The 25,524-nt window shown below is 45.9% G+C and overlaps 2 protein-coding genes across 7 annotated transcripts in view; one reads left to right on the forward strand and one right to left on the reverse strand.

Moving 5' to 3' along the window:
• The window catches only part of LOC120951429 (uncharacterized), a 34,697-nt gene extending 23,732 nt beyond the window's left edge, over positions 1-10,965 (forward strand). For all 6 annotated transcript variants that reach the window (XM_040370137.2, XM_040370138.2, XM_040370139.2 and 3 more), the window contains 2 exons: positions 2,018-2,143; positions 6,879-10,965. In XM_040370137.2, the coding sequence (XP_040226071.2) occupies positions 2,018-2,143; positions 6,879-7,547 (795 nt within the window). In that variant the 3' untranslated portion in view covers positions 7,548-10,965. The remainder of the gene's footprint in view (positions 1-2,017; positions 2,144-6,878) is intronic.
• Positions 10,966-11,612: 647 nt separating this feature from the next.
• LOC120950845 (dynein axonemal heavy chain 5) overlaps positions 11,613-25,524 on the reverse strand; it is a 28,670-nt gene continuing 14,758 nt past the window's right edge. Inside the window, exons 10-16 of the mRNA XM_040369201.2 lie at positions 25,272-25,524; positions 22,255-25,121; positions 21,985-22,141; positions 21,610-21,705; positions 21,386-21,442; positions 12,374-12,506; positions 11,613-12,266 (exon numbers count right to left, since the gene is read on the reverse strand). The exon at positions 25,272-25,524 is cut by the window's right edge and continues 2,677 nt beyond it. Coding sequence (XP_040225135.2) covers positions 12,013-12,266; positions 12,374-12,506; positions 21,386-21,442; positions 21,610-21,705; positions 21,985-22,141; positions 22,255-25,121; positions 25,272-25,524 — 3,817 coding nt within the window. The 3' untranslated portion in view covers positions 11,613-12,012. The remainder of the gene's footprint in view (positions 12,267-12,373; positions 12,507-21,385; positions 21,443-21,609; positions 21,706-21,984; positions 22,142-22,254; positions 25,122-25,271) is intronic.

Below are 25,524 nucleotides of genomic sequence, written 5' to 3' on the forward strand. Positions count from 1 at the left end.
CAATCGATTGACATTTCGGTGAGAAAATATGTCAGCGGGCTGGGCTGACCGTTTGACAGTGCACCGTGGAATGGTTTCACGGCGTTTCGCAGGTGAGTGAGGTAACAAACACACGCTGTTTTTCAATTGCAATAGGTCAGCTCGCCGATGCGTGTATGTGCCGTGTGAGTGCAACTGGTTGACGCAGACATTATATAAAAAACGAAAATGGTAAACATCATTAATGGAGTTCATGTTCTTTTTTTGGTGAATAAATAAACACTTTATTTATGTTTCCGCACAAATGATTGATTCAATCGAATTATAACCAATTTGAAAACAACCAAGCCTTTACCCTACACCAAAACAGCATGCAAGATGACAGTGTTGAAATGGAAACCGTCCCAGAATATTCAGCTAATGTCTAATTTCCCCTGGCTACTGTGTACGTCGCCCCGAGACAGATCCCTTTCCTCGCGTTACCTACGCTTTCCATGGTGGCAAGTTTGAAACAGTAGTGCAGCCACCACGCAACTCTAGCCGTACCTGTGCCCTGGCTTTAGCTAGAAATGGTCGACCCGCGCTTAAACGGAACCACTCCCTGGCTGCAACGGACAGTGTTTATGTGATTTATTCAACCGGTTGTCCTCGAGCAACCGAAGTGCTTTGGGAAATTGTACCATTTCCACTGTATCCTTGTGCAGGCTGACTTTCCCCTTGCATGCGCTCGCACTTCCTTTGCCTGCCAGCCAGGAACGGTTTAATAGAAATGGTTACAACTGCATCCCAACTGCATGCAGGGGTACCGTTCGTCTCACTGAGCGCTTTCATCCTTTATCAGGCAAAGGGTAGACGAACCACTACTTGCAGAAGGGGTGGGAAAGGATGGCGGGAGATTGCTGGGTGACCCGCATCGCTTCGCAAGTAGACATTTTCCCGTAACTGATGACAAGCACGTGTTGCGGAACGATTGTGCGGGCTTTTCCAATGGTTTCACGCAATACACGCCCGGCCCTTGGCAGCCAATTGTCTCCGCTGGAAAAGGGATACTTAGTGGCGGTACGTTTAGCGATAAAATTAATTTTATGATACAACCACTTGGCGTATGTATGATGGATGGAACGATGTTGAGTGATTTCTAGGTGTTTTCAAGTGTGCTTAAATGTTCATAGTCGTTGTGGAAAATGTGGTAACATTCTTGGAAAGACTACCTACCTCTGAAAAAGGCCAAAACTATACCATTTAATTATCCTTGCGAAGTGCGGGTTGTATTTTGTATGTTTTACTGAATGCTTTTGCTTTAAAATTTAAAGCTGTACATTAGTAGATGATGTTAAAAACGGTCATATTTAACCATACACAATTATAACAGGATTAAAGCACATTATATTGCATGCCAATAGGCACTTACTAAGTGCGAAGGAAAGAAATAACTTCCAAAAATAGTAAAGCATATTACGAAATAGAACATTGGATGCTTTCCTATGTTAAATCTATACAAGCTTTCGAGACTTATTCAGTACCACGCAACCGAATAGACAGTTCTTCAGGTGATGGAGGACGGTCCATATGAGGCTTGAACCCATCAGGGGCATGTTATTCAGTCGTACGACCTGACGACTGTACTACGAGACCGATGACTTTACCCGGGACCCTTTTCCATTAGTTTAGGACATTTAACTTTCGTCTCCTTTACGACCTACGGAGACATTGTAAACATACATGGATGTAGTATATATCTTTTTAATAAAATATTAAGCGTAGTTTGTTTGTTTCGTTTTGTTTATTAAATTATGACTAAATTTGTGTATGTACTTATGACTAAATTATCATGCAAACCAAACCCCGCTTATGAGATAATGAGGGAATATAGATAGGCCAAACCATAGTAACGTTTTTGTATCCTTTCGCCCGTTCAAACGGGCAAGAATATGACACCGTGTTAATGACCTTCTTTTTCCCCTCCTCCATCATTTTATGCTCACCCTTGGCACGCGGCCTACCCAACCGATGACCAACCGACGCTCCAACCTGGCAGGAAAACAGTCTACTTTCGCTGAAAAGGACGAAACCGTCGCTGTCGATCGTTAACCCGCTGGATGTGCTACGGCAGCGAATCATCCTCGAGATGGCTCGAAGGCAGATGCGCGAAAACACTAGACAGGTAAGAATATTACTACGGCGTTATTACATCGATGAACGTTTTTATTGTGCCAGGGAAGGCAGAAAGCGCAATAAAGAAAGAAATGGCACGTGTGGGCAGTGATCAGCTCACTCCAGATGATACAGTCATTGTAGCACGTTTGGCGTTCACCATCACCGCAGCCTGCAACATTATCGTTGATGTCATTATTATACCAAACCACATATCGTCGGATTGCTTACCTTCTCGTACGTCAATGCTATAATCGTGTTGCTGTTCTTATTGAGGTTTGTTTACCTGTAGTAGTTTGGCCCGGTCTCTCCCACCCAAGAATATGACAGTAATCCATACAGTGGCGCCTTTCTATCGATGACGAAAGGACTCTTGCTCTCATTGCACAAGATTTCTTCTGAAACCCCAAATCCACGTTTCGCGTGGGTTTTATTCAACAAGTGGCAATGGCTATCCGTTCCGGGTAACTTTTAGCAGAAACAACCCCGAAAGCAAACAGAACAGTTTCGGGTGGATGGCCAGCTGTCAACACAGCCGTTGTAATCTCTTCGTTTTATCAGACAACCGTTTCGATGGTCAATTCTTACGTCGAACGGCCTCATGTTACTGTTCCCCCAAAACATGCATACAGGAAAAGGTAACATCATGATTTACACTGTACGATAAGCTGTTTTTTTCTTCGGGACCACCTGATTGTAGTGTTTGCTTGTTTACCTGTGCAGGACGTGCTGTGCGGGCAGCCGTGCAAAGTGTTATAGTTCATTTATACATTTCATTCAGAATCGGAAAAAACATAACGCATTAACACGTTTTACCGTAACTGGGTTTGCTATTGACGGAGATAAGTTGTATATTGCAAGTGCTCCTCAGGCGCCGGACGATTGTGAGTGCGTTGGAGGGACCATTTAAACCACCCAACCAGCTACAGCAGCACATTCAGAACTGTTTCGGGTTGAATCGCATACTGTTGCTTGACCGTTTGATTGCATATTTGATTACCGACCGAAAGAGGTGCCCGATCGTTGCCCGTTTGATATAAAGCTACCTTCGCCGTTTAGCGTGCTGAATTAGGAAAAGCTAATTTTGGTAACGTTCTTGGTGGGGATTCGTATGCCTTTCCTTCTACCATCACATAGCTTTGTTGCAAATATATCCTTACCATCACGGTTAGTAGTACGTGCTTCGTTAACGAATGGGAAGGAAGCATCAAAATTGCTTTATGATTTACGACACGTTGTTTTAGTAGTAGTAGTATGTGCCTTTGGCAAAGCAGAACAACGATGTATAAACTAAATCATGTACTTTTCATGTGCGAATACAAACAAAATTCAACGTTTTACAATTAGATGAGACCATGTTTATGGTATAAAAAATATTTATATTTTTTATATTTAAGTAAGTTAATTTAAATAACCTGTCAACGATGTAGGAGCATGTATTTCTTTAGACTCCATTAACATTACCAGCAATGCAACTTTTCCGAATGGAAAACTTCATCTTTTGGAGCTCAGAAACACGTGGCTGCTGCTTAACACGCTATATTGTGCTTGCGTCAGACTGCAGCATTTTCCCCAAAATCGATTCTGCACTTTGCATTAACCGAAACTTTGAATGGAAAGCTTTTCATCTGCCTAATCTTGACACCGCATGTGCTTGACAAAATCCATTCCATGGCTTTAAAGTAAGTATAAAACAGCTCTCGTTGCTCGAATCGATTAGTTTCTGATATGGAAATTTAGTTTGTTAGCTTTGAAAACATTAACAAATTGTTTGTATGTGATGGTGTGTTTCTATTGACTAGCAAAATAAAACGTATAAAACAAGATGTTTCATCGCGAATGGAACATTGTTACGAGTATCGTATGACCAAACTCTTCCATTTATTCTTTCGGTGATGTTTTTATTGCAACAGGATGTGTGGAGATTTTCAAGTGTTTGCTTTTTTGTGTCGAGAGCAAATTGGATTCCGTCCCATATCACTTCAACGATACTTGCCGGCTTCCACCACGCGAAGCATCAAAGGAAGAAGCCCTTGTTATCCTTGTCTTACTTACTGTCGATTGTAGCAATACGTTCGAAAACAAAAAACAAACATTCGTCACCATAGCGCATCAGCTGACGTTAAACGATTTGAGACAACACACGCGTCAAACAGCTACACGAGCCGTGTTCAGATCCAACACTACCATTAAACTGTTTGTGTTCGGATTTGGATTTGGTCTTCTTGCTCATGGGTGGCTTGCTTCACTCGTTTGGCGGCTCGAACGTGTGAAACCGTCTTCTGAACGTGGAGCGCAATGACGCGCTTACTTCAATTGGCCTCGCCGAGATTAAAACATACATTTCTTTTGATTTTGCATCTTTGGGAGAGGGAAAGGAAGCAAACGAAAGGTCATAGGTTTCCCCGATGCTTTGGCCAAATTAGAAGTTTGATCGGAGAAAATTGTACATTTTAGCACACACTGAATTTAAAACATTGCGCTGCAGGTCCTGGTCACCATAAATACATACACACACATACACATCAGCTCATTCGTCGTTCGTTCGTTGGTTCGTTTACGCACGCAAATATCCCATCAAACTGTAATGATCCCAATTTGCTGCGCTAGCGAGCTTGCTCTGTTGCCTACTGAACTGAACCGCACGTCAGTGGCACGTCGCGGCTTGGCTGGATGAAATGTATATACGGTACGTGTGAGGTCTCGGGGTAGTGGGCGTGCATCATTACCAGCAGCAGCAGAAAAAAAGGTGGTGGCGGAAATGTAAATTGTTATTTTGGTGAAATTTGACACGATTTCGATTTGATGGTAATGTCACTCTTCGGAGCAATGGTGTTGCGCTGTGGCTGTGTACAACAACGCTAAGAAATGTTTCGTTTTTAGACAGGGCGTAAAAAAGAGAGGCAAACCCATACGAATTTGATAGCAGATTGTAACATTAGTACATTAACATTGATTAACAAGAAGATTAGGCAAAAGCAAAGATTTTGACATTGAGCAAGAAATATATGAATTATCTAAAATTAGAACATGGCCTAGAGTGAAGATCCAAATTTGGCAAATAGAACCTTTCCTACGCCAATTAATATGCCAAGAAAGTGAACGTCTATTGAGGGAAGGTTAAAATAAGTATGAATACGTGTACAGAAAAGCAGAGATAATATCGTTATTTGTTTTTAAGGTTTCAGATAGGGTTTTAGGTTTCGGATATTTTTTATATTTTAAATAAAATTTCATCGGACCTCGATATCTCTGATTTAGTAGTTTTTCAGACATAGTTTTTGTCACGTTCAATTTTAAGGTAAAATAATTAAAACATAGAAGGTCGCACGACACGAATACTATTTAACCAATTTGAGGATTGAGAACCAATGGAGGAAATAAATTAACTCAATACGTAATACATTTTATTTTAGCATATTAAAAGATAAAAATGTGAACAAAAAAATTAAAACTTTGTGAACATTATTTTTTTCCCTCAAATAAATGACCTTTCGATGGTAGGACTTTAATGCTCTTATTGACAATTTGTTCTATAATTATTGACTAAACAATGAATGTACTTAGTTTTTCCAAGACTACTATTATTCAGTCCAAGTTTAACCATTATTCAGCCAATACTTATAAACAAATCAATACTTAACAATTGAAGATAAACATAGGACAGGTGTCAAGAGAATAACCTGAGCCTCGGATGCCTAATGTCTCGGTCAGTTTTTCACATCATCAAACATATTGCAAGGTTAATGTAGCCACTGAACATTGATTCTAGGTTGTTTCACCAACATAAACAAGTTGTATCGTCCAGTTTTCATTTGGAAATAAGTTTAAAACCATAATGAACGTGCCTATTATTATCAGCCCACATTAACCAATACAGATCTCTGTACCAACACACAAATGTTTCGCTTTATCACTGCTGAAGAATAATTTTTGCTCTAAAAAAACGATATTGTCTGCCACACTTCCTGAGCGCCTCAATACCCGGTGTACACACGCTATCTTTGAGCTTTGTTTTGCATTAATGCCGCTGCAGCTGTTCACATTTTAAACAAGGCACACGCAGCAAGACGCTGGTAAATGGAAAATCTCTCTCTCCTGGCAATTGTGGCTTGCCGGAGCCACCGGCATGAATTGGCTGACTTAATCAACCACGGCTAATGATGATGCCGACCGGAAATGATATTTTCCCATTTCCTTCCTTCCTTCTTTCCTCCAGTCACATCCTTCCATGTTTCGTCTACCATGATCACCGTGAACAGCAATGAAATTATTCCGCGTGGGATTGGCTCGTGTCAGGAAATGGAATAAAAATCTCAGTTCTTCGGTACACCGGAGTCGACACCGGGCTGTGAACTACCTCGACCACGGGAAAACAATCGAGCGAGATAAAGAGGAAATGATGGGAAAAAAGCACACAGTATATTAACAAGCAGATGAATGCAAGTTGGTCGTGCTGCATAAAATTATCCCCAGAATTGTCCCCGGCAATAGAGGTTATTCTGGATACAAGGGAGGGGAGCTATCATGAAACTGTTTGGCATTCATTTTCGTGTTTTAAAAAATGATAAACTGCTCGGTGACCGTCACTATAGAGAGAGACTGCAAGTGGCTTCTTTTTTTTCATTGAAACGTAACACTAAAGGATAGCTTTTGAAAAGTGGCTCTTTAATGATTGAGTGATGATTATCATCAAATGTATATTGCATTTAAATGATTGTTTTCCATGGTTATTCCAATTCCAGGTCGAGCTGAACAAGGCACTGTTGAGGGAAATCGGTAAGCGAAGTAGCAACCTGTACGATGGTTCCGAATACCCACCGGACTACACCTACTACGACCGCAAGCTGTACAATCAGCACGTCCAACCAATGCCCGACCGCGGCAGTCCCGCCGAGGATGAGCTGGAAGCGGTCGTCGAGAGCCTGCTGCGCAACCAAGGACTGACCGCAAGGGACGGCAATTACGCCGGCAAGCTTCAGCGAACACGCTTCATCAATGGTCGACCAATGCCCGCCGCCGCCGCTAGCCTTCGTGGAATGGGGAGCAACCCGATGGCTCAGCACGACCAGCCCCAGCAGCTAAGCAGTCTTTTCAGCAACGAGGAAGAACGGGAAGATCTCAAGACAAAGGATCAAGCTCTCAGGCAATCGCTCTCGGTGGGCCAGGATCTGGACCAGACGAACGGTGGCAACGGTGAGGAGGACGAGGATCAGGACGGGCACCAAGCAGGACGGGTCAGTGGTACCGGCACTGGTGTATTGAAGCCCATGCAGGACGCAGACCAGCTGCTGGAGCAGCCCAACCAACCATCCGTGTCATCGTTGTCATCGTCGTCGAGTGATCGAAACAGTGGCACCGAGTTTGGACCACGGTACGTCTACGGTATGTACAAGAACCGATACGCCAACTAAATCTCCGATGCACACGCGCACACAGTATCGACAACCCACACGACTACATGACGCCACTCTACAGGAACGGTTCTGGAAACAAGCACCTATCTGCGTAACGTAACGTTTGACCCAACAGGTACACTGTATATCCTAATTGCCAAAACAGAAGAATAAGAGAAAGAAGATGAAAAAGGAGAAGTGCAAAAAAACACTAACAAAAAAAGAAATACAAATTCAAAAGAAAGGTTAGGCTCAACACAGCGACAAGTTCGTAGGTCGCTCGCTTTTATTCAATGGACTAATAAAGACACAAAAGAATATTACTACAAACCAACCAGAACAACAAAAAACAAACATACACAGCTACATTGAAACCCTTTTACACTAGCGAGAAAAAAAAGAACAAAATCCCTCCTATTTACACACATTTAGATACTCTTAATAGGGAGCTGGTATTTCACAGACGGTCCTACCGCATGGAAAGAAAATCGCACGAGTTAAATCAATAATCCTTGGCTTAATTTGCTTAGGGAATCTATCCTCCGGAACACAGTTATCATACGTACTAAAGCGCTTGAACACACTTGAAAACGCTACCAAGCATCCTTCCCTCATTGATAGATAGTCACCGAGCGTACGTATCAAGGACTTATGACGTTGGCGAAACCTTATCGCTGGTATGGATCGTTTTAACGGACCTCGGGAACTCTTCAAGTTCAAGAAACGGGAAAAATTAAGTTCAATTTCATTGATCTTTTGTTTAGTTGCTTGATGTTCGTCTGCTTCAAGAAAATGTCAGAAAATGTTCACCTACCAACCAAGGTTGCCCCTTTGATCGTGGCTTCAAAAGGCAGCAATAGAGCAGTTAGAGCTGTCTAGCCGATTGTCTCTATGACCCGTAATGTGTCTAGAAATATTGAAGCGTTAAATTACGCGACCCAATATCATACTGCTTCTCGAAAAAGTGCTCCAGGTACTTGCATGCATGAGCTGATACAACGAAACCCCGCACCAAGGCCGGGATGCACTCTACTCGATGCGTGACACGGCACCATTTGGCAGCCGGGTGATAAGCGTTAGCTCGGTAGACAAAGGCATCCCCAGGATGGGCAAGAAATTGAAGAAACACGCACAGCACAGCCCTCCCTAACCATTCTATTTTTGTTTGGGTAATATTATTTCGTTTATAAAACCATCCCACCGACAAAACGGCACCTTTCTCACATCCGTTAAGTACACGGCAAGGCAAATGTGTGAACCCCGCGTGTGGATGGTGCGGAATTTCCTCTCTTGCCAAAGAGCCTTATCGCTTTTGTTATGGCAGTTTTCCTCGCATGCTGCTCTCGAGTGTAAGCAAGCATAATGCACTACACCATGAATAAATCCTACCACCGCCGTTGACGCTTTCCACCGTATTGCCGGAGGTCGCCTAATTGTTCATAATTCTTCACATCGCGAAAGTAAGTACTTTTTACGCTGCTGTCTGCTTTCATGCTGGAGCCGGGTTGTTTGAATACAGTTTTCGTTTCACTGTCTCCCTCTCGGTGAAGTTTTCCCACCGTTTTGGTATGATCTTTTCGGATGTTTCTTCCGCATTCCATCCACACAAGCGGAGGTGACACTCGAAAGAAGGCCAAAAAAACTGCCCCAAAAGTGCAGCAGGTGGAAAATTTTTACGGAATCCAAAAAAAACCCCTCTGCCTTTCTCAGACAAATGAAAAAGGCGAAACGGTTGGCTGTATCGTCACCAGCGTTACACCGGTGACTGGAATAGGCCGAACATTACGGATGCTGCTGCTGTTGGGAAGCGATCATTTCACTTCGTACCAACGGGGGAACAAAAACGAAGTAGCGTAGGACTGAAGCGTGATGGTTGGCTTGGCAACCTTGAAGCAAAGCAGAGAGCAGCTGGGAATGCCCACTGTGAGCGTGAAGTATGCGTGCTTTGCCATCATTTGACAGACTTTATTGATGCTGGGCGCTTTGCACCATTCTTCATATTGTTTTTTGGTTGTTTCTTTTTTTCTTCTTCATTTTGTTTTTATCATTTCTTGAGAGCGCCGGAGAACCGCTAAGGATTAGCTGAGTGGTATTTCGAGAGCATTCGCGCGCACATTAAATCTTGTGGCTGGCAAGACTTTGTGCGGTGTGGAAGCTTCTCATTGCTAATGCAAGCGCTCAAAGGTTCAAGCACCGGTCAGTGAAAGCACCCGTCATCGCAAACGTCATAAGGCCTTTTTCGTTGCAATGTCCTGATAATCAGTGTGATGTCCTTTAATAGTCTGTTTGCTAACCAAACTAGAACATCTCCATTGGCTTGATGGAAGATTTTTATTTCCATCTACACTGTATGATTTACGTACAAACAACATTCTCTTCTGCACCGAAACATGTAAGTATGTGTCTTTAGGATAAAGTTGCAATAATTTTTAAAGAAAAACTCAAACCACCAAATAAGAGTTTAGTAGAAACAAACTGAAAACAAAACATAGTTCTTCATCCTCAAATTTAGAGCGCTTGATTTTGTAAAGTGTAAACAAACCGCTGACCGCCAAAAAAGCAAACAACGCATGTATAAATAATTTATTGAATAAACAGTAAAAACCAAAACAAAACAAAAAAAGACCCCATTCATAAACTATCTCGCGTAAGGGTCATGGATTTAGCAATGGCAGGAAAGCTTATCTCCAGTAAGCGTCAAAAAGCCCAGAAATGGTTGTTTTTTTTTCTCGTGCTCCTGGTCAAGTGGACCAAAGCCGAGGACTACACCGTTTACTGAGGTTCCGCGTAGCGAAACTAGCAAGCCTAATAAGAAGCAGGGAAATGGAATAAACAATAGAAAGTAAAATAGTGTTGATGGAATGGTAAAGAGCATTCACACGTAGAAAACAAACTGAAAACCAAAACTAAATCATAAAAACGGATACGGATAAGAAGAGAGCAAACGGAATGCAAAACATTACTCGTAAGTACGTTAAATCAACGGAGGAGAAGGGAAAGCTTTTCACGGATTACACCATGCAGGCTGCTGCTGGTGAACGGGGAACGGTGAAGAGGAGTAAAGATTGTTAAATCAAATGCTATACGAATAATCATTGCCGAGACGGGGGGTCGATGGATCTGTACGCAGGAATAATGGACCGTTTCTTAGTCCGTTATTACGCGGTAAAACGATGAGCTAAGCCCGCTAGATCATAAACATAATGTTACAACATGGAGCAATGCGAAAGGCAAAGCTGGACAACTAACACGAACACTAAGAGGCTTACTCTTTTTTTTTAATCTACCTATCTGCACTGGCATCAAGAAGGGATAAGCCAACGAAACGAATGGAAAGATTACAAAGGATGTGCGCGATGCGTGTGAGTGGAGAAAATGAAGGAAGAGCAAACGACATTAAGAAAATATACGGACATCTAACATCTAACTGGCAAAATTTACTGAAAAAAAACAATACAAATTACGTTACACAAAACGAAACAGCTGATAGAGTGAACCTTTCCTCGAACGCTACTGGCCCTAACACATTCGTGTTGCCAAACCTATTGCGCTAATGTACATATATTCTTGACGTCTTTAAAAACAAAACCATTGATTCGCATTTAAAACTAGCATACCAAGGCGAGCTAATCCCAGCAAACTCAAACCAATGATTGACGGGGGGAGGAAGAGCGAACAAAGGATAGAAGAAACTAACCTATCAAAGCAAAGTTTCCAAATCTCTAAACCAATCTAAACCAAAAACAAATGGTATAAAATAAAGAATTTAATTTCTACAAGCAGCATGTTATTTGGGAACCTAAAAACAAACCAACAGCCGAATTTTGTCGTAGGATTTGTTGTTTTGGAATTAATTCCCTTAAATTGCTAACCTTCTTGAAGCTAAAAACACGTCGATGACAATACGAACATGAGAACGAATGATGCAGGAAATGGTAAGTAAAAGGTAATATATATTTAATTATAAAAAAAGAGTAACACCGCTCGAGTCCACCGAGTTGTTGTTATAGAATAGAAAAACTTACCTTCGCAAATTTTCATTTTTTTTCAATTCACAATTAAACATGAAATTTGTGCGTTAAAAACAGATTCTATTTCTATGTGTTTCACTCAACTTTTGTTACACTGGATAAGACATCTAAGCTTCGCTAAACAACACACTATCTGTGAACTAAACAATTCATCAATATCACCTCAAAGCTGCATTACAATTGCATTTGTGTTTTTAACAGTCTTTTGCTAACAGAAAATTTATGTTGTATCATTGGAATATTCAATAACTTATTTTTTGTAATTTAATAGAAGGTTGTGGGTTTGAAACAACCCTACCATCCTTGTAGCTAAAAATCACCTTGTACCAAACGATGCCCCTTTTTCCAGAAGGAAACTGTGCAGTTCTAAAAATTGTCCCCTCCCAAAGGTGACTGTGGAAAACACTTTGTGCAAATAAGATATTCTCGCTGCCTGCCCACCTTAGTGGGCTTTACTTAATGTCGCAAAGCAGCGCAACGCCCCGCAGCGTCCAGTGGCGTGGATTAAAGTCCGTCTCGAAATCGATCGATCCGACGTACTTCTGGTCGGTACGCTGGGGTTTCCGGTAGATCGGACACTCGTACAGCCGCGGATCCTTGCCGGCGGTGGTGTTGATCGCGTAAATGTAAATCACCGGCATCTGTTCGTACAGCACCTTCGGCTTCGATTCGATCAGCTTGCCACTGCGCCGATCCAACGATGCACCTACGAAGGGAAAGAGGAAAGGTTTTGCGTTAGAGCAACGGGTGGCAATATTTGAAAAGAAAGACAATAATAATCCAGCCTTCCAGCAAGACGACGAAGAGGCACACCTTCCAAAAATAAACCATATACGTAGACGCCCTCCTGCGGTGGATCGTGGATGTCTTCCTTGTTGTGGCGGGTAATTTGATTCTGCAGCACCACGGAATCCAGGGCCCAGCCCTTGTGGGCTCGCGTTACCTCCTGTAGATAATGTACAACGGGGTCGGGGGAATAAAAATACACAGAATAAAACGAGCGAAATTGTATCATTGCGTAATATGATGGATTTTAGAACGTTTTCGGACAGGACAATAAGGACTTGCAGGGTAGCGGTAATTGTATTTATAGCTTAAAATACCAAAAATAATAGATAGGAATATCAAATTCAAAGAGATTCACACCCATTTGATTTGATTTGATTGACGTCTGACGTCTAACTGCTCGGTCGCTTATCGCTGTGCTCCGCGTTTTTCCAAAAATATTTAAGTGTATTTTCTAACGTACCCAGTTAATACTCGTTCAACTGACTACCAAACTGCTTCCTGTTACTGTTGCGCGTTAGTGTGTTATTTCATTGACCCACGACTGTGTATTAACGTTTTTAATCCGGGTTAACGGTGGTGTGATCAAAACCGCACATAATTTCGCGATGGCGGCTATCTGTTTCGCGTGTGCTGTGTCACTGGATGCTGCCGACTGTATCGTCGGCTGTGCGTACTGTGAGGCTACTTTTCACCGCGGTTGTTGCAGGCTGCCTTCCGAGCTGATTGATGCGGTCCTGACTCACATCGATCTGCACTGGAGCTGCACTGGGTGCACCAATATCCTGAAAAATCCGCGCTGCCGATCAGTCAAAGAGATCGGGGCTCAGGTCGGTTTTCAAGCTGCTCTCACCTCAACTGTTGCGGCTGTGGGGAAGCTTATTGAACCGATTATCGCCGAGGTGCGCAGTGGATTTACTCTACTGCAAAATGCACCCATACCTCAGCTTTGCAATACCGATCCTCGGCCCGTTGCGGGTAGAAAGCGGCGGCGTATCATCGAGGATTCTATGTCCCCTGATGTCAACAAAAACGTAAACATTCGTCAAAATAACATGTTTGCAGCGTCATCGCCAAGCGCGTACACTAACACTACAGTCGGCATCCCACCCTCGTCTACGCTACCGGAAGAACTCATGGGAACCGATTCGCTATCGTCACCGCTTCGAGCAGCATTTCCCCAGCCGGCCACAGACAGAATATGGATCCGACTATCTCGCTTGTCCACTGCCGTCACCGTGGAGCAAGTGGTCGCTTCTGTGAAACGCCGTTTAGCCACCGATGACGTCCTAGCATACTGCTTGCTGAGGAAGGGAGTCAGTGTTGACAGCGTAAACTGGCTTTCTTTCAAAGTGAGAGTACCGGCCGCCCTTCGTGACGCAGCACTCGCCCCATCGTCCTGGCCTGTCGGTATTGGTGTACGTGAATTTGTACAATCCCGTCAACGAGAGCATGGACACTCATCGTCACCAATCACCATCAAACACCGTTCTCTCACACGCACACCTGTTGTCATCGATCGCCGATCGATGCCTCGCACACCAACATCCACTGTCTATCACGCACCGGCACACGCATCAACTTCACAGGCTCAAACACTAACATCACCACAATTGGGAGAACACACGCTGAACGACACTACTCATGGTCCTAATTCAACACTCATTGACGGCCCGCTTTTAATTCGCCGCACTTCCAACACCAACTTACAACAGACCACACTTGACCGTTTCTTTCACGAATAGACGAACCTCTGTTAAGTCTGCACAAACACCTACCTGTTATGTTCCTGCTGCTAATGCGCTTCGCACTGCCCGTTCCACTGCCTCTGTTTACTATCAAAACGTGCGGGGACTGCGCACGAAGGTCGATGAGTTTCGCTTGTCGGTGTTGGAATCCAATTTCGATGTAATAGTGCTTACGGAAACCTGGCTCGATCCTAGTCTACCTTCGGCTTTGCTGTTTGACGATAGCTTCCGAGTCTACCGATGCGATCGTAGTGTTGACAACAGTACATGTTCCCGCGGTGGAGGTGTGTTGATTGCGTGCTCTCAGTCTCTGACGTCACGGGAGCACACAACGGTGCATCCATCGCTTGAGCTAGTGTGCGTTATAATACAACTAGGCAATTCCCGACTATTCATCATTGCTGCATACCTCCCGCCTAGACTTGCCGCAAATGCTGCCACGCTCCGTGAAATCGAAAATTGCATTCGCTCATTATGCTCAACTATGCATCCCGGAGACGGTTTACTCCTGTTAGGAGACTTCAACCAACCTCTCGTCTCCTGGTCAGCCGCTCAGCATGATCCGGATTTGCCATTTCTGCATTATGAGCCACGTACGCGATCGGCTCTCTCCGCTCTGTTTATGGACGAGATGCATCATAGCGGACTCTTCCAGATCAATGGTCATCTTAACACCAGCGGACGCGTCTTAGACCTGGTGTTTGCAAATAATGCTGTTGCTTCTGTTTGCCTTCCGCTTGAACTTTGCCTCACCCCGCTGTTAGCAATTGACACCTATCACCCGGCGCTTGAGTTGGCCATCCCGCTACCACGAGAGGAATCAGCCGTTCCTGCGCTAACATCACGCCTTGACTACGCGCGGACGGACTTTAACAGGCTCCTGCCGATGATCGCCTCGTTCGCGAATGTCTTCGATTGTTCCCATTACGCCACTCTTGACCTCGCTGTGAAAGATTTTGAGCGGTTCATGTTGCAAGCCCTGAATGAATGCACGCCGGTGAAACGACCTAAACGAGGCCCCCCTTGGGGTGACAGAACGCTGCGCAGGCTCAAAACGGCTAAAGCTGCCGCGTATCGCGATTATTTGTTGCGTAGGTGTCCCGCTGCATTGCGCAACTATAACACTGCGCACTCTCTCTATCGGCGCTATAACAGGTTCCGCTACCTGGGGCACGTACGGCGTACGGTTTTGCGCTGCCGCGGCAATTCACGTGTACTGTGGAACTTCGCAAACAATCGTCGGAAATCCTCTGGTTTTCCTAGCTCCGTCAGTTACAACGGGCGCAACGGCAACAATCCGTCTGCTGTATGTGATATTTTTGCCTCGCGCTTTGCCGCCACCTTCCTTCCAGCTGTAACTGATGAGAGGCAGATAGCCGACGCATTATCAAACGTACCGGTGGATGCTATGGCCCCAAACTTGCCGATCATCGATGAGTATTCAGTCTCGAAAGCGATTGACAGGCTGAAATCTTCGTTTGCTCCAGGGCCTGACGGGATCCCGGCTTCCACGCTTAAGCGTTGTGGCACCACCATCGCGCCTATCCTGGCCTCGATTTTTCGCGACTCGCTGCGTTCGGGCATCTATCCTGCCTGCTGGAAAACTTCGTGGCTTGTTCCAGTGCACAAAAAGGGGGACAAATCAAATGCATGTAATTACCGTGGCATTACATCGCTTTGTGCCTGCGCTAAGGTCTTCGAGCTCCTGGTGTACGAACCTCTCCTCGCAGCTGCCTCGAACTACATTAGCACAGCTCAACATGGATTTGTCCCTCAGCGTTCAACCACCACCAACCTGGTTGAGTTCGTTAGCCTCTGCCACAGGACCATCGATGCCGGCTCGCAGATCGACGCAGTCTACACGGACATCAAGGCTGCCTTCGATAGCGTTCCGCACGCCTTGCTGCTCGCAAAGCTCGAAACGCTTGGTCTGCCTGTGCAGCTGCTGGCCTGGATGCGCTCCTATCTTACTGGTCGCACATACTGCGTGAAGATGGGACCCCATACGTCGCGCCGTATCGATGCTTCTTCTGGGGTGCCGCAGGGGAGTAATCTTGGACCGCTGCTGTTTGTCATTTTCCTGAATGACGTAACACGGTTGCTCCCTCCTGACGGCCACCTACTGTATGCAGACGACGCGAAGCTGTTCCTGCCTATCCGCGACCGGTCAGACCAACTCCGCCTTCAAGCCACTCTAAGTGCCTTCCAGTCATGGTGCTCTTTGAATGGTCTTGAATTGTGCGTCGAGAAGTGTGTTGTCGTTACGTTTGCGAGAAAGCGGTGCCCCTTAGTGTATGACTATGCGTTAAATGGATCTACCATTGGTCGCAAAAGCTGTGTCACGGATCTAGGAGTGCTCCTTGACGAAAAGTTGAGCTTCCACGACCAGCTAGAGCACGTTGTCACTAAGGGTAACCAATTGATCGGCTTACTAAAACAAATAGCACGAGACATCACTGACCCGATTTGCATCAAGACGCTATACTGTGCTTTGGTGCGACCAGTGTTAGAATACGCTTCTGTAGTATGGTGGCCTACAGCTGCTCGTCCCCTAGCTCGTTTAGAGTCGATCCAGCGCAAATTCACGCGGTTCGCTTTGCGCTCCTGGAGTGTCCAACTTGACTATGAGGGACGCTGTGCGTTGCTTGGCATCGAGACGCTGAAGCAGCGGAACTGCAACGCTCAGAGGCTGTTTGTCGCGGGACTTCTTGACAATCGGATCGACTCGCCCGCGCTTCTTTCGAGGCTCAACATGTATGTCCCGCCGAGATCGCTCCGAGCTAGATCGCTACTTGACGTGGAGGAACGCCGCACTCGCTTTGGCTCCTCTGATCCGTTTATTCGTATGTGCCGTGAGTTTAATGTCATTTGTGATCGTCATCAACCTGACATGTCGCGCACCGCATTGTTGAATAGTATTCGTGTCGTGCGACCTTTTACATGTTAATTATGATACTTAAGACTAAGCGTGACAAATGAATGACCGTAATGTGACTATGTTATAATGAATTAATGTAAATGAATTCGCTTCAAGTGGGCCACTTGCGGTCCGTTGAATTTTAATAAATAAATAACAAATAACAAATAACAAATTTAGCTGCCAAACCGTTGTTTACTTTTGATATTTTGATAATTCAAACAAATCATAGATCAAGCTAGTCCAAAAGAGCTTATCAGGCTTATCGCATACCACTTCAAATCATTACTTAGCTGTAGCTTTAAGCTCAAACCACTCTTAACTTCATTGCTGTTCCAATTAGCCAACCTAACCCACCATAAGCCAGCGGTAAGAAACCATCATCATCATCATCATCATCTGTGGTTTCTTAGCTTTGATCTCTCTTTACCTTGGCTTGTTGAGCAAAAAGCTTAGTAAAAACACTTCATTTTCCTACCACCGGATATCGCACTAGAGCCGCACTTTCTTCCACACACAAAAAGCTAACAACCCCCTGTTTCATCGCAGCGGGTAAAATGCTGTAAAAACGATTGAATTTTCCAATCAACCCACTTAAAGCGGTTAGACTAAGAAAGGAAAGGGCTCTTCACTTGGTCTACGAGGTTGTATTGTAAAGCTTCCCCACACACCTGAGCACGCTGCTCGCCAATGAAGACGGTAACTCAATTGGCCACCGAGCTTGCAACGGTTTGCTTGGACAGAGTGTACCAAAGGGCAGCGCCGTAGTCCGACCACAAGACGTTACGTTCCGGGCACGACAACCGGTCCTTTTGTTTACCGCTCGTTAGTTGTTACATAAATCCGACCAAAACGGTTGCTTAGCAGTCGTCGGCCTGCACGTACCTCTACGGTGTAAGGATACATCGTTACCTATCCCTGGTGCGCCACACTCGTACGCCACATCTTTGCTGGCACTCGCTCGACGATTGAAATTCTTCTCGCAACGTGACCTGCGATATCATGCCCTGCCCTCCCTATGGCTGAAGGAAACCCCGCAAAACTCTAACATGCAACTTAAACAAAATGTGTCACAGTTTGGAAGGAGCAGTGAACTGTTTAGCGGGCACAGCGGACCCATTCGCGCGGCAGGACGCTAGAAAGGGAAACTGAATGATTGTTTACGAAGTGTATTCTAAACTGGTCGTTGGTGTTTTACGCTCAAAAAAATAGAAATAGCTTTAAGTTCCTTAAGGAATGTTTTACATTGCTTTATATTGTTTCGTAAGCAATGGTTGCCAAATCATTTTGAGAAAGTTTAGCTTGCATTTACGTGTACTGTTTTATGTTACTTAAACATATTTCTTTTATTTTCGATTGAAAATAATATTCGTTGTCATTTGAATAAAGATTTTTGATATTTGACGTTTAAAGCTATTTCATCGGCGATGTGATTCTCGCTTTTTGATTTATCACCCTGATAGTGTTAAGCACACCACGGCACGAAACTCATACCACCGAAAGCTCTGCCATAAATCGTCGCAAGGTGGCGACACAAAACACACACGCGCATGTATAGTCTTCCTCTTAACTGAACTGTATCAGCTCTACCGAACCTTGCTTCTGTTCATTCACTCGAGAGGAGTAAGTCCATCATCATCCTCATCATTATCATTATGATTGTAATCGACTCACAGTGTCACTTCGTATCGTCTCGCTCGCTATTCCAACACCCATTGCAGAGTAAATTACATTTTAAAGTACTCCCAGAGTTTGTGACCCTTCAACCTACCGCACGCTCTTCGTACGTATGCGTGAACACACAAGCGTCCCCATGTCAGCTATTTTCCCGTCATCGGTAGGAAATAATTAAAATGCAAAACAAATACTTAACCAGCTTAAACTGTGAAGGCTAATACTAATTGCGATGTCACTACGGTTAAGTGAACATTTTCCCATCATCCGGACGGTGGGCGAGCACTCTCGCCGCCTGACGACGCACGAAATGAGATGCTAATGATTAAATTAATCCTTCACGATGCACCGTACACGCACCGAACGCATGCTAAGCCCTGTCTGCTGGTGGATGGTGACCGATCCAAAACAGTCCATCACGCTTCCGTCGTTCTGTCACACTCTGGGGTTTCCCTGGCCCGCTCAAAATGACGTCATAGGTGCAGAACAATAGGCACGTCCGTTCCGGCTAACCCGTGCCGCCCGCTCGTATATCTTACCAGGCGAGGGTTTTATGACACTTTCGTGCCTGTCTTTGCACATTTGCGAAGCTTTCACCTGCTTGCAGAATGGCTATGGATAGTATGGATGGTGTATGGATGGTTCAGGGACGGGGATAAACGAGGACATTTTCCATAATGTGGTGGTAAAACCCTGTGTTTACTGTGTGGAATATGTAGCTGTAATATGTAGCCGAAAGGGGGCGGTTGCTTTAGTATAGGAAGAAGTAAAGCGAATAATACACTCTGGCTCTTTGTCAAATATGTATCGCTTAGTATGACGCCACAAAGGTGAAAAGACTCCGTTCTAAGACGAAGATGGTGTTAGTGTCAAATAGGATTAGTAGGGTGTATAGATGGATATTAAGTAAACAGTGGATTACCGAGACTTATATAAACAAAAAATCTAACAGGTACAAATACTTCAATGTGTGGAACATTGTTGCTAAAATAGTCTTTTTGGATAAAGTTAACAAACCCATACAGTGGTGAGTATTCAAAATCGGATACTTCCAATTCGGACGCTCTTTCTACCATGAAGAATGTCTTTATGTTCCCCCCGTTATTCCGATATAAAAATTTATTTTTGTTTCTTATTTCACATTCCCGTGTAGAAAGGTAATAAAAGAAACCCGCTGCACAGTTTTATATAACGATTTATAATTTCAGGAAAGTAATATATGGATCGCAGAGTAGAAAGAGCGCCTGGACTTCGATGTTAATTTCGTAAAAGTGTCCGATTTTGAATACTCACCACTTTATTGCAAAAAAAAAATATTTGATTTATTTTTATTTAATTTCCAGTCTATAACCATTTAAGTTTTTTTTAATTACCATTGAAGTAAGTGAAACATTTCAGCTGCTTTGCTTTAAATAATTATGCGTTACCAACACATTTTTTAAAATTAAAATCCGTCCCTTTAAACTCTTAACAACGAGCCCAAATATTATTCTTTTTTTGGCACAACAACCGTTGTCGTTCAAGGCCTGCCTGTACAACTAGTAGGCTTGCCTTTCAGCGACTTATTGATTAGCCATAGCAGGATAGTCAATCACGGTACATGCGGGGCTTGAAACCATGACGGGCATGTTATTAAGGCGTACGAATTGACGACTCTACCACGAAACCGGTTAAAAATTACGTTCTTTTATAAAACCTATCGCACAAGCAAAAACACTGTTTTAGCAAGAAATTTACAAATTTTAATGGACTTCATGATTCAAGTTTTCTTGTGAATCATGTGAATTGAATGAGTGAATGAATATAATTCTGATATCTGATATCTGTTGTCCGAGGAAATTCATAATACAATACCACCCGACTGGTCCTATAGATAGCATATCATTTAACTGTCTTTAAAAATCGTGTTTTGCACGACAAACCAAAACCCTAGAAAAAAAACTGCCTTCCTGAACAACAGATACCTTAGATAATACCCCATCGTGTTTGACTTTTGACAAATGATTCATAGCCAGTCACTGCTCAACCTAAGGAGGTACCCCACAGCTCCAGCTAATGTTAATCCTAAACACGATCATAATAAAGCCCGTGACCGTACCAGTATTGTTACCCGTACGTGAGCGGCATCACTGTTTGCAATCAGGTGTTTATCGATCTGCAGCGCTGAACCCCAGCACAAGCCGACCAGGGCAATGATGAAGGTTAAGGATGATATTGATGCAAGAGCATCTCACGCCACAAAGCATCGCCCTACCCCCGAACGACCCAATGGGAATTGTCGCCGCAGAAGCAATACTAAATTTGTATTCTCGACTTATGATCCCAACCACGGCAGTACCGTACTTGATGCACACACTTTCCCAGTTTTATAATTGTGGTAACGACGGTTGAGCGTGTTGTGTATGAAATCGGAAACCAAACAGGCAGCCGTGCCGGTATAGCGGGGTGTTGGTGGGTGCTTTTCTTGCTCATTGTTAACAGACCCGACGAAGGTTTTGCATTTGGGGATGTAAACAGAAAGGCGGAGTGTTAAATGTTGCTCAGTAAGTAAAGCCCAGCTGGGTGTCTGCTCTTCTGCGAAGCAGAATGTGTCACATAGTTTGTCTCCACTAATGCACACTACACAACCAACCCACCAAACACTACACCGTTTCACCGTCCCATGAGAAGCAAAAAAAGACACACACAGTAACGTCTTACCTGTCGCATTGCGGTTAGGAAACCCTGCTGGTTGAAGAATCCCGTCATCCAGAAAACCTGCAACGAAAGCAAGGAAGACACGGAGAAGGGCATAGGGAAACGGGATGGGAGATGAAGGAGGAGGAGGGCAAATCAATGAGCATAAAAAAGGAAAGCCAACATTACTGGTTCCGTATCATTTCCGGTGCGAATGCGGGTGGTAAGCGTTCGCGTCCGCACACTACCTTCGGTCGGTCATTGTTAATCCAGGTGCGGAACTGTTGATTCCTTTCCAGCAGCTCCGTGTACCAGAAACCGAGCGTCGTCGACTCCCATGAGATCTGCCACGAGGAGGAGAAGGTAGGTGGTGAGAAGAAAAGAAGCGGAAATTTTATCGAAATTATGTTTGCAGCATAAAAGCGCACTGGAATCATTCTTCATTTCGTTTCAAAAGAAGCGCAAGCGGTACCAATACAAACACACTAAGCGAAAGGAGACAGTTGTGGTAGAATATTCAATGCAATTTTGAAAGAGGTAAGGTTTATTTAAATTATTAATTATTTAAGCATGCAAATAAAATGTATTTATTGGTACAAAAAACGAGTGAGATACACAATTACCTTCTGCCAACGCTCCGGGATGCGAGCGTCGTACATGGCGTCCAGCGACTGGCGCAGATACTGGCTCATCACGATCGTGCCATCGATCGCAAGCTTCAGATCGCACAGATTGTTGTACACCGTGTTGATGACACGCTGCATACGATCGATTTCTTGTCTAATGTTAAAGCAGATGTTAAGGTTATGTGCAACTTTTCCCTTTAATTCCCCAACCCCCTTCATTAACCCCCCCCCACCCTTCTCCCCATCCACTCTCAACCCAGCACTTACCGCAGGAAGATATTCATCGGCAGCAGTGCGCCCATCCGGGTGAGCGATTCCTTCACCTCGAACGCCACGTATTGCGGTGGCAGCTTGCGCAACATATCGCTCGCCAGCTGAAACACGATGCTTTCGCGCGTCTCGCCGCCGCCGCCACCGCCCTCCTTCGGCTGCACGCTAAGGATCGTGTCGAGGATGCCCTTCGCCGTGTTGATCTGGTACGTAATGTCCGCGTTCGGGTGCAGCCCGAACACTTCCGGCGTGTCGGTCGGCGGCAGCTGATTGATGTAGTCGACGTACACCTGGATGTTGCGCGAGATCGGCACCCGGTAGCCCTTGTAAAACTCGAAGCTCGGCGTCAGCAGATGCTCGCTGAACCACACCTGCGTGAAGGTGGTCAGCAGCCGCTTGTCGAAATCGTCCGTCACGCGCCCACCGTACATGACCTCGCCGAGCATGTAGCAGAGCGTCTGCCACGATACTCCCTTCTTGGGGTCCATCTCGTCCAGGTGGTTTTGGATGAACTGTACGCTGGCGGAAAAGTCCGCCTGGTTGAACTCGTACGGTATGTTCCATCCGAGCGGGCCAAACTTGCGCCGCTCCTGAACGACACAGTGCAGGAAGGCAACGGTGTACAGCAACGGTGGCCACTGTGGCGCGGACGTGTAGTCTAGGTAGTCCTGGGTGAAGGCGAGATAGCTGCGCTTCAGGCTCGCCCGTATGCCCTGGGGCGGTTCGTTCGTAAACTTGATCGCCATCTGCAGCAAGCCGATCGGGAACTGGGGGTGCGTTTCGGTCGTCACCCACAGCCGGAACGAGTCGGCCACGTGCTCGGTTTCGATCAGCACGTCAATGATCTCGTTGCAGAAGCTCAGCGAAAGATGCACGTTTTGCAGCAGCACCCAGCCACCGGACGCCATGCACTCGCCCATCAGCTTGCGCGCGTGGTACTCCTGGCCCTGGCCCATCGAGACCGTCTTCAGCACGATGCCCTTCACCTTGGCCAGGGCGGCGATCTGCGTGGTCGGGTCGGAACCGATCGACAGGATGCAGACGAGCGGGGTGCGCGGTTCCGACTCCGACCAGGTGACCTCCAGGTCGAGGATGTGCATCTCGCCGTACTCCTGACCAAGGGAAACTTCGATGTATCGGCGCGCCTGGGATATCGTCCGGTCCGGACTCCAGGAGCGGATCAATAGAAGCTTCCGAAAGACATCCAGCTCGTGCTCGTAGTCGCACGGTATCACCTCCAGCTCCGGGCGCTCCGTCTCGTACCAGTTCTTCCACTCGCGCTCGTTGTACTCGATCTTCTTCAGGAGGCCCTGGAAAGTCTTGAGCTTGCTGATCTCGACCAGGTTCAGCCACGTGATGTCCAAAATCCATCGGAAAGGCTTCGGGGCGACCCCGTTCAGGTCCAGCGAGGCACCTCCCTTGACGAACGCCATGAACTCATCGTGGCTGATGTTGCCCTTCTGGTAGTCGATCTTGATTGCTAGCATCAGCGTAAACAGCTGCTTGTGCCGCTCGTACAAAGAGCGACTCGTGAAGGCCCACACCTCGTACGTCAGGTACTTCAGTATGATCTGGATGCGTTCCTCCGTGATATTGCTCTTCGTCGACTTCGTGATCGAGTTGTCAAAGATGATGAGAAACTGTTTCAGCGAGTTCTGGTACATCACGTTCACGTTCGACATCTCGACGATCAGGAAGTACAGGATGGAGCCGCGGGCCGCCACCGCCCGGAACTCTTCGCGCGCGATCATGATCTTCTTCTCCGTCACCTCCGATATCTTGAGCTTCTGGTTCACCTCCTCGGCGGTGGTTTTCGTCTCCTGCAGCACCTCGATCAGCGCCTCGTCGTCCACCAGCGAACCCTCGGTCGACGTCAGGCGGCAGAGCAGATTGCCCTCGAGCTCCTTCATGCTGCGCTGGTTCTTCATCACGCTCTCGAACAGCTGGACCCGCTCGGCCTCGAGCTCTGACTTTTCCATCAGTATCACACGCCCTAGCAGCTGGTCCTCCAGGCCGCGCATAGTCACCGTGAAATCGATGATCGATGTCTTGGAGCTGATCTCCGGGCTGAACGGTGGGTTCGGCAACTTCGTGGTGATGTACAGCATAAAGCCGGGCATCACGTCACACTCCTTGTCGCCGACCAGCACCTTTTCGATCGAGCCCGACTTGATAAAGTTCTTCTCCAGCACATTGTCAATCACTGGGTCAAGCTCCATTCCAACGTCCTCAATCAGCAGTGGCCTGCCAAGCGAGAGGCTGTCTTCCAGATGCGTCCGGAAGTACTTGTGGTTTAGGGACGTGATCTGCAGCTCGTTCTGATCCTCCTTCGACTTGATCCACAGCTTGCCCTGCGTCTGTGGATCGATCAGCAACGGGTAGCTGCTGGATTTCGTTACGATCAGTGCGTTCTGCACCGAGAGCTCATCATTCGGTAGGCCCTGCAGATTCCACTCGGAGATGGTGGCCGAGTCGACGAGCATGTTGATGATGTTCAGGTTCGCCGTAAACGGAATCGTGCGCGTCTTCAAAATTTCCATCCACGTTTTAAACAGCGTGCCGCGGAACTCTTGGTTGTAGGGGCCACAGTATGATAGGAATCCGGTCGCGAGCAGTACATCGCCCACCAGCTTACCAAGCTGGATCTTAAACTCCTTGCTCTGCTGCGTCCAGCGAGCCTTTTCACCGCCCAATCCGTTGATCAGGGCCGTGGCTGCGGTCATTTTCCGCAGACAACTGTTGGCCGCATCTGTCAAACGTTGCTTCTCCGACACGGCGGCATCGTACTGATCTTTCACCTTCTGCAATGCCGCTTCTCGCTCAGCAAGCTGATTTTCAGCCGCTGCCAAATCGTCCATAGCAATCTACAGGAGAGGAAGAAATGAATGTATCGTGCGGTACCATGGGCGTACATGGTACGTGCAGGATACGGTTTAATAGCTACTCCCCAACCCCAACTGGCTGCAATTTCCCCTACTTGTTTGACCCAACTACCCACACCCCGCCAAACATACCCTTAAACGTGCTTCCTGTAGCATAAGGTTAGCCTTCAACGGCAACACCTCCTTGTTTACGCCGTGAAAGAACGCCATCGCTTTCGTCCACGACAGCAGCCCGGCGACGTCACCGCAGACGCGCCGTGCCGTGTCCATGTTGTAGTCCTCCATGCGGAAGTACGGCTGCAGATGCTCGATCATCTCGTCGTTGATCGTGTCCTTCGGATAGTTCTGCAGCTGCAGCAGGAACGTTGTGCTGGCCATCATCTTC

The sequence above is a fragment of the Anopheles coluzzii genome, chromosome 2 (genome assembly GCF_943734685.1).
Source record: "Anopheles coluzzii chromosome 2, AcolN3, whole genome shotgun sequence".
Lineage (NCBI taxonomy): Eukaryota > Metazoa > Arthropoda > Insecta > Diptera > Culicidae > Anopheles > Anopheles coluzzii.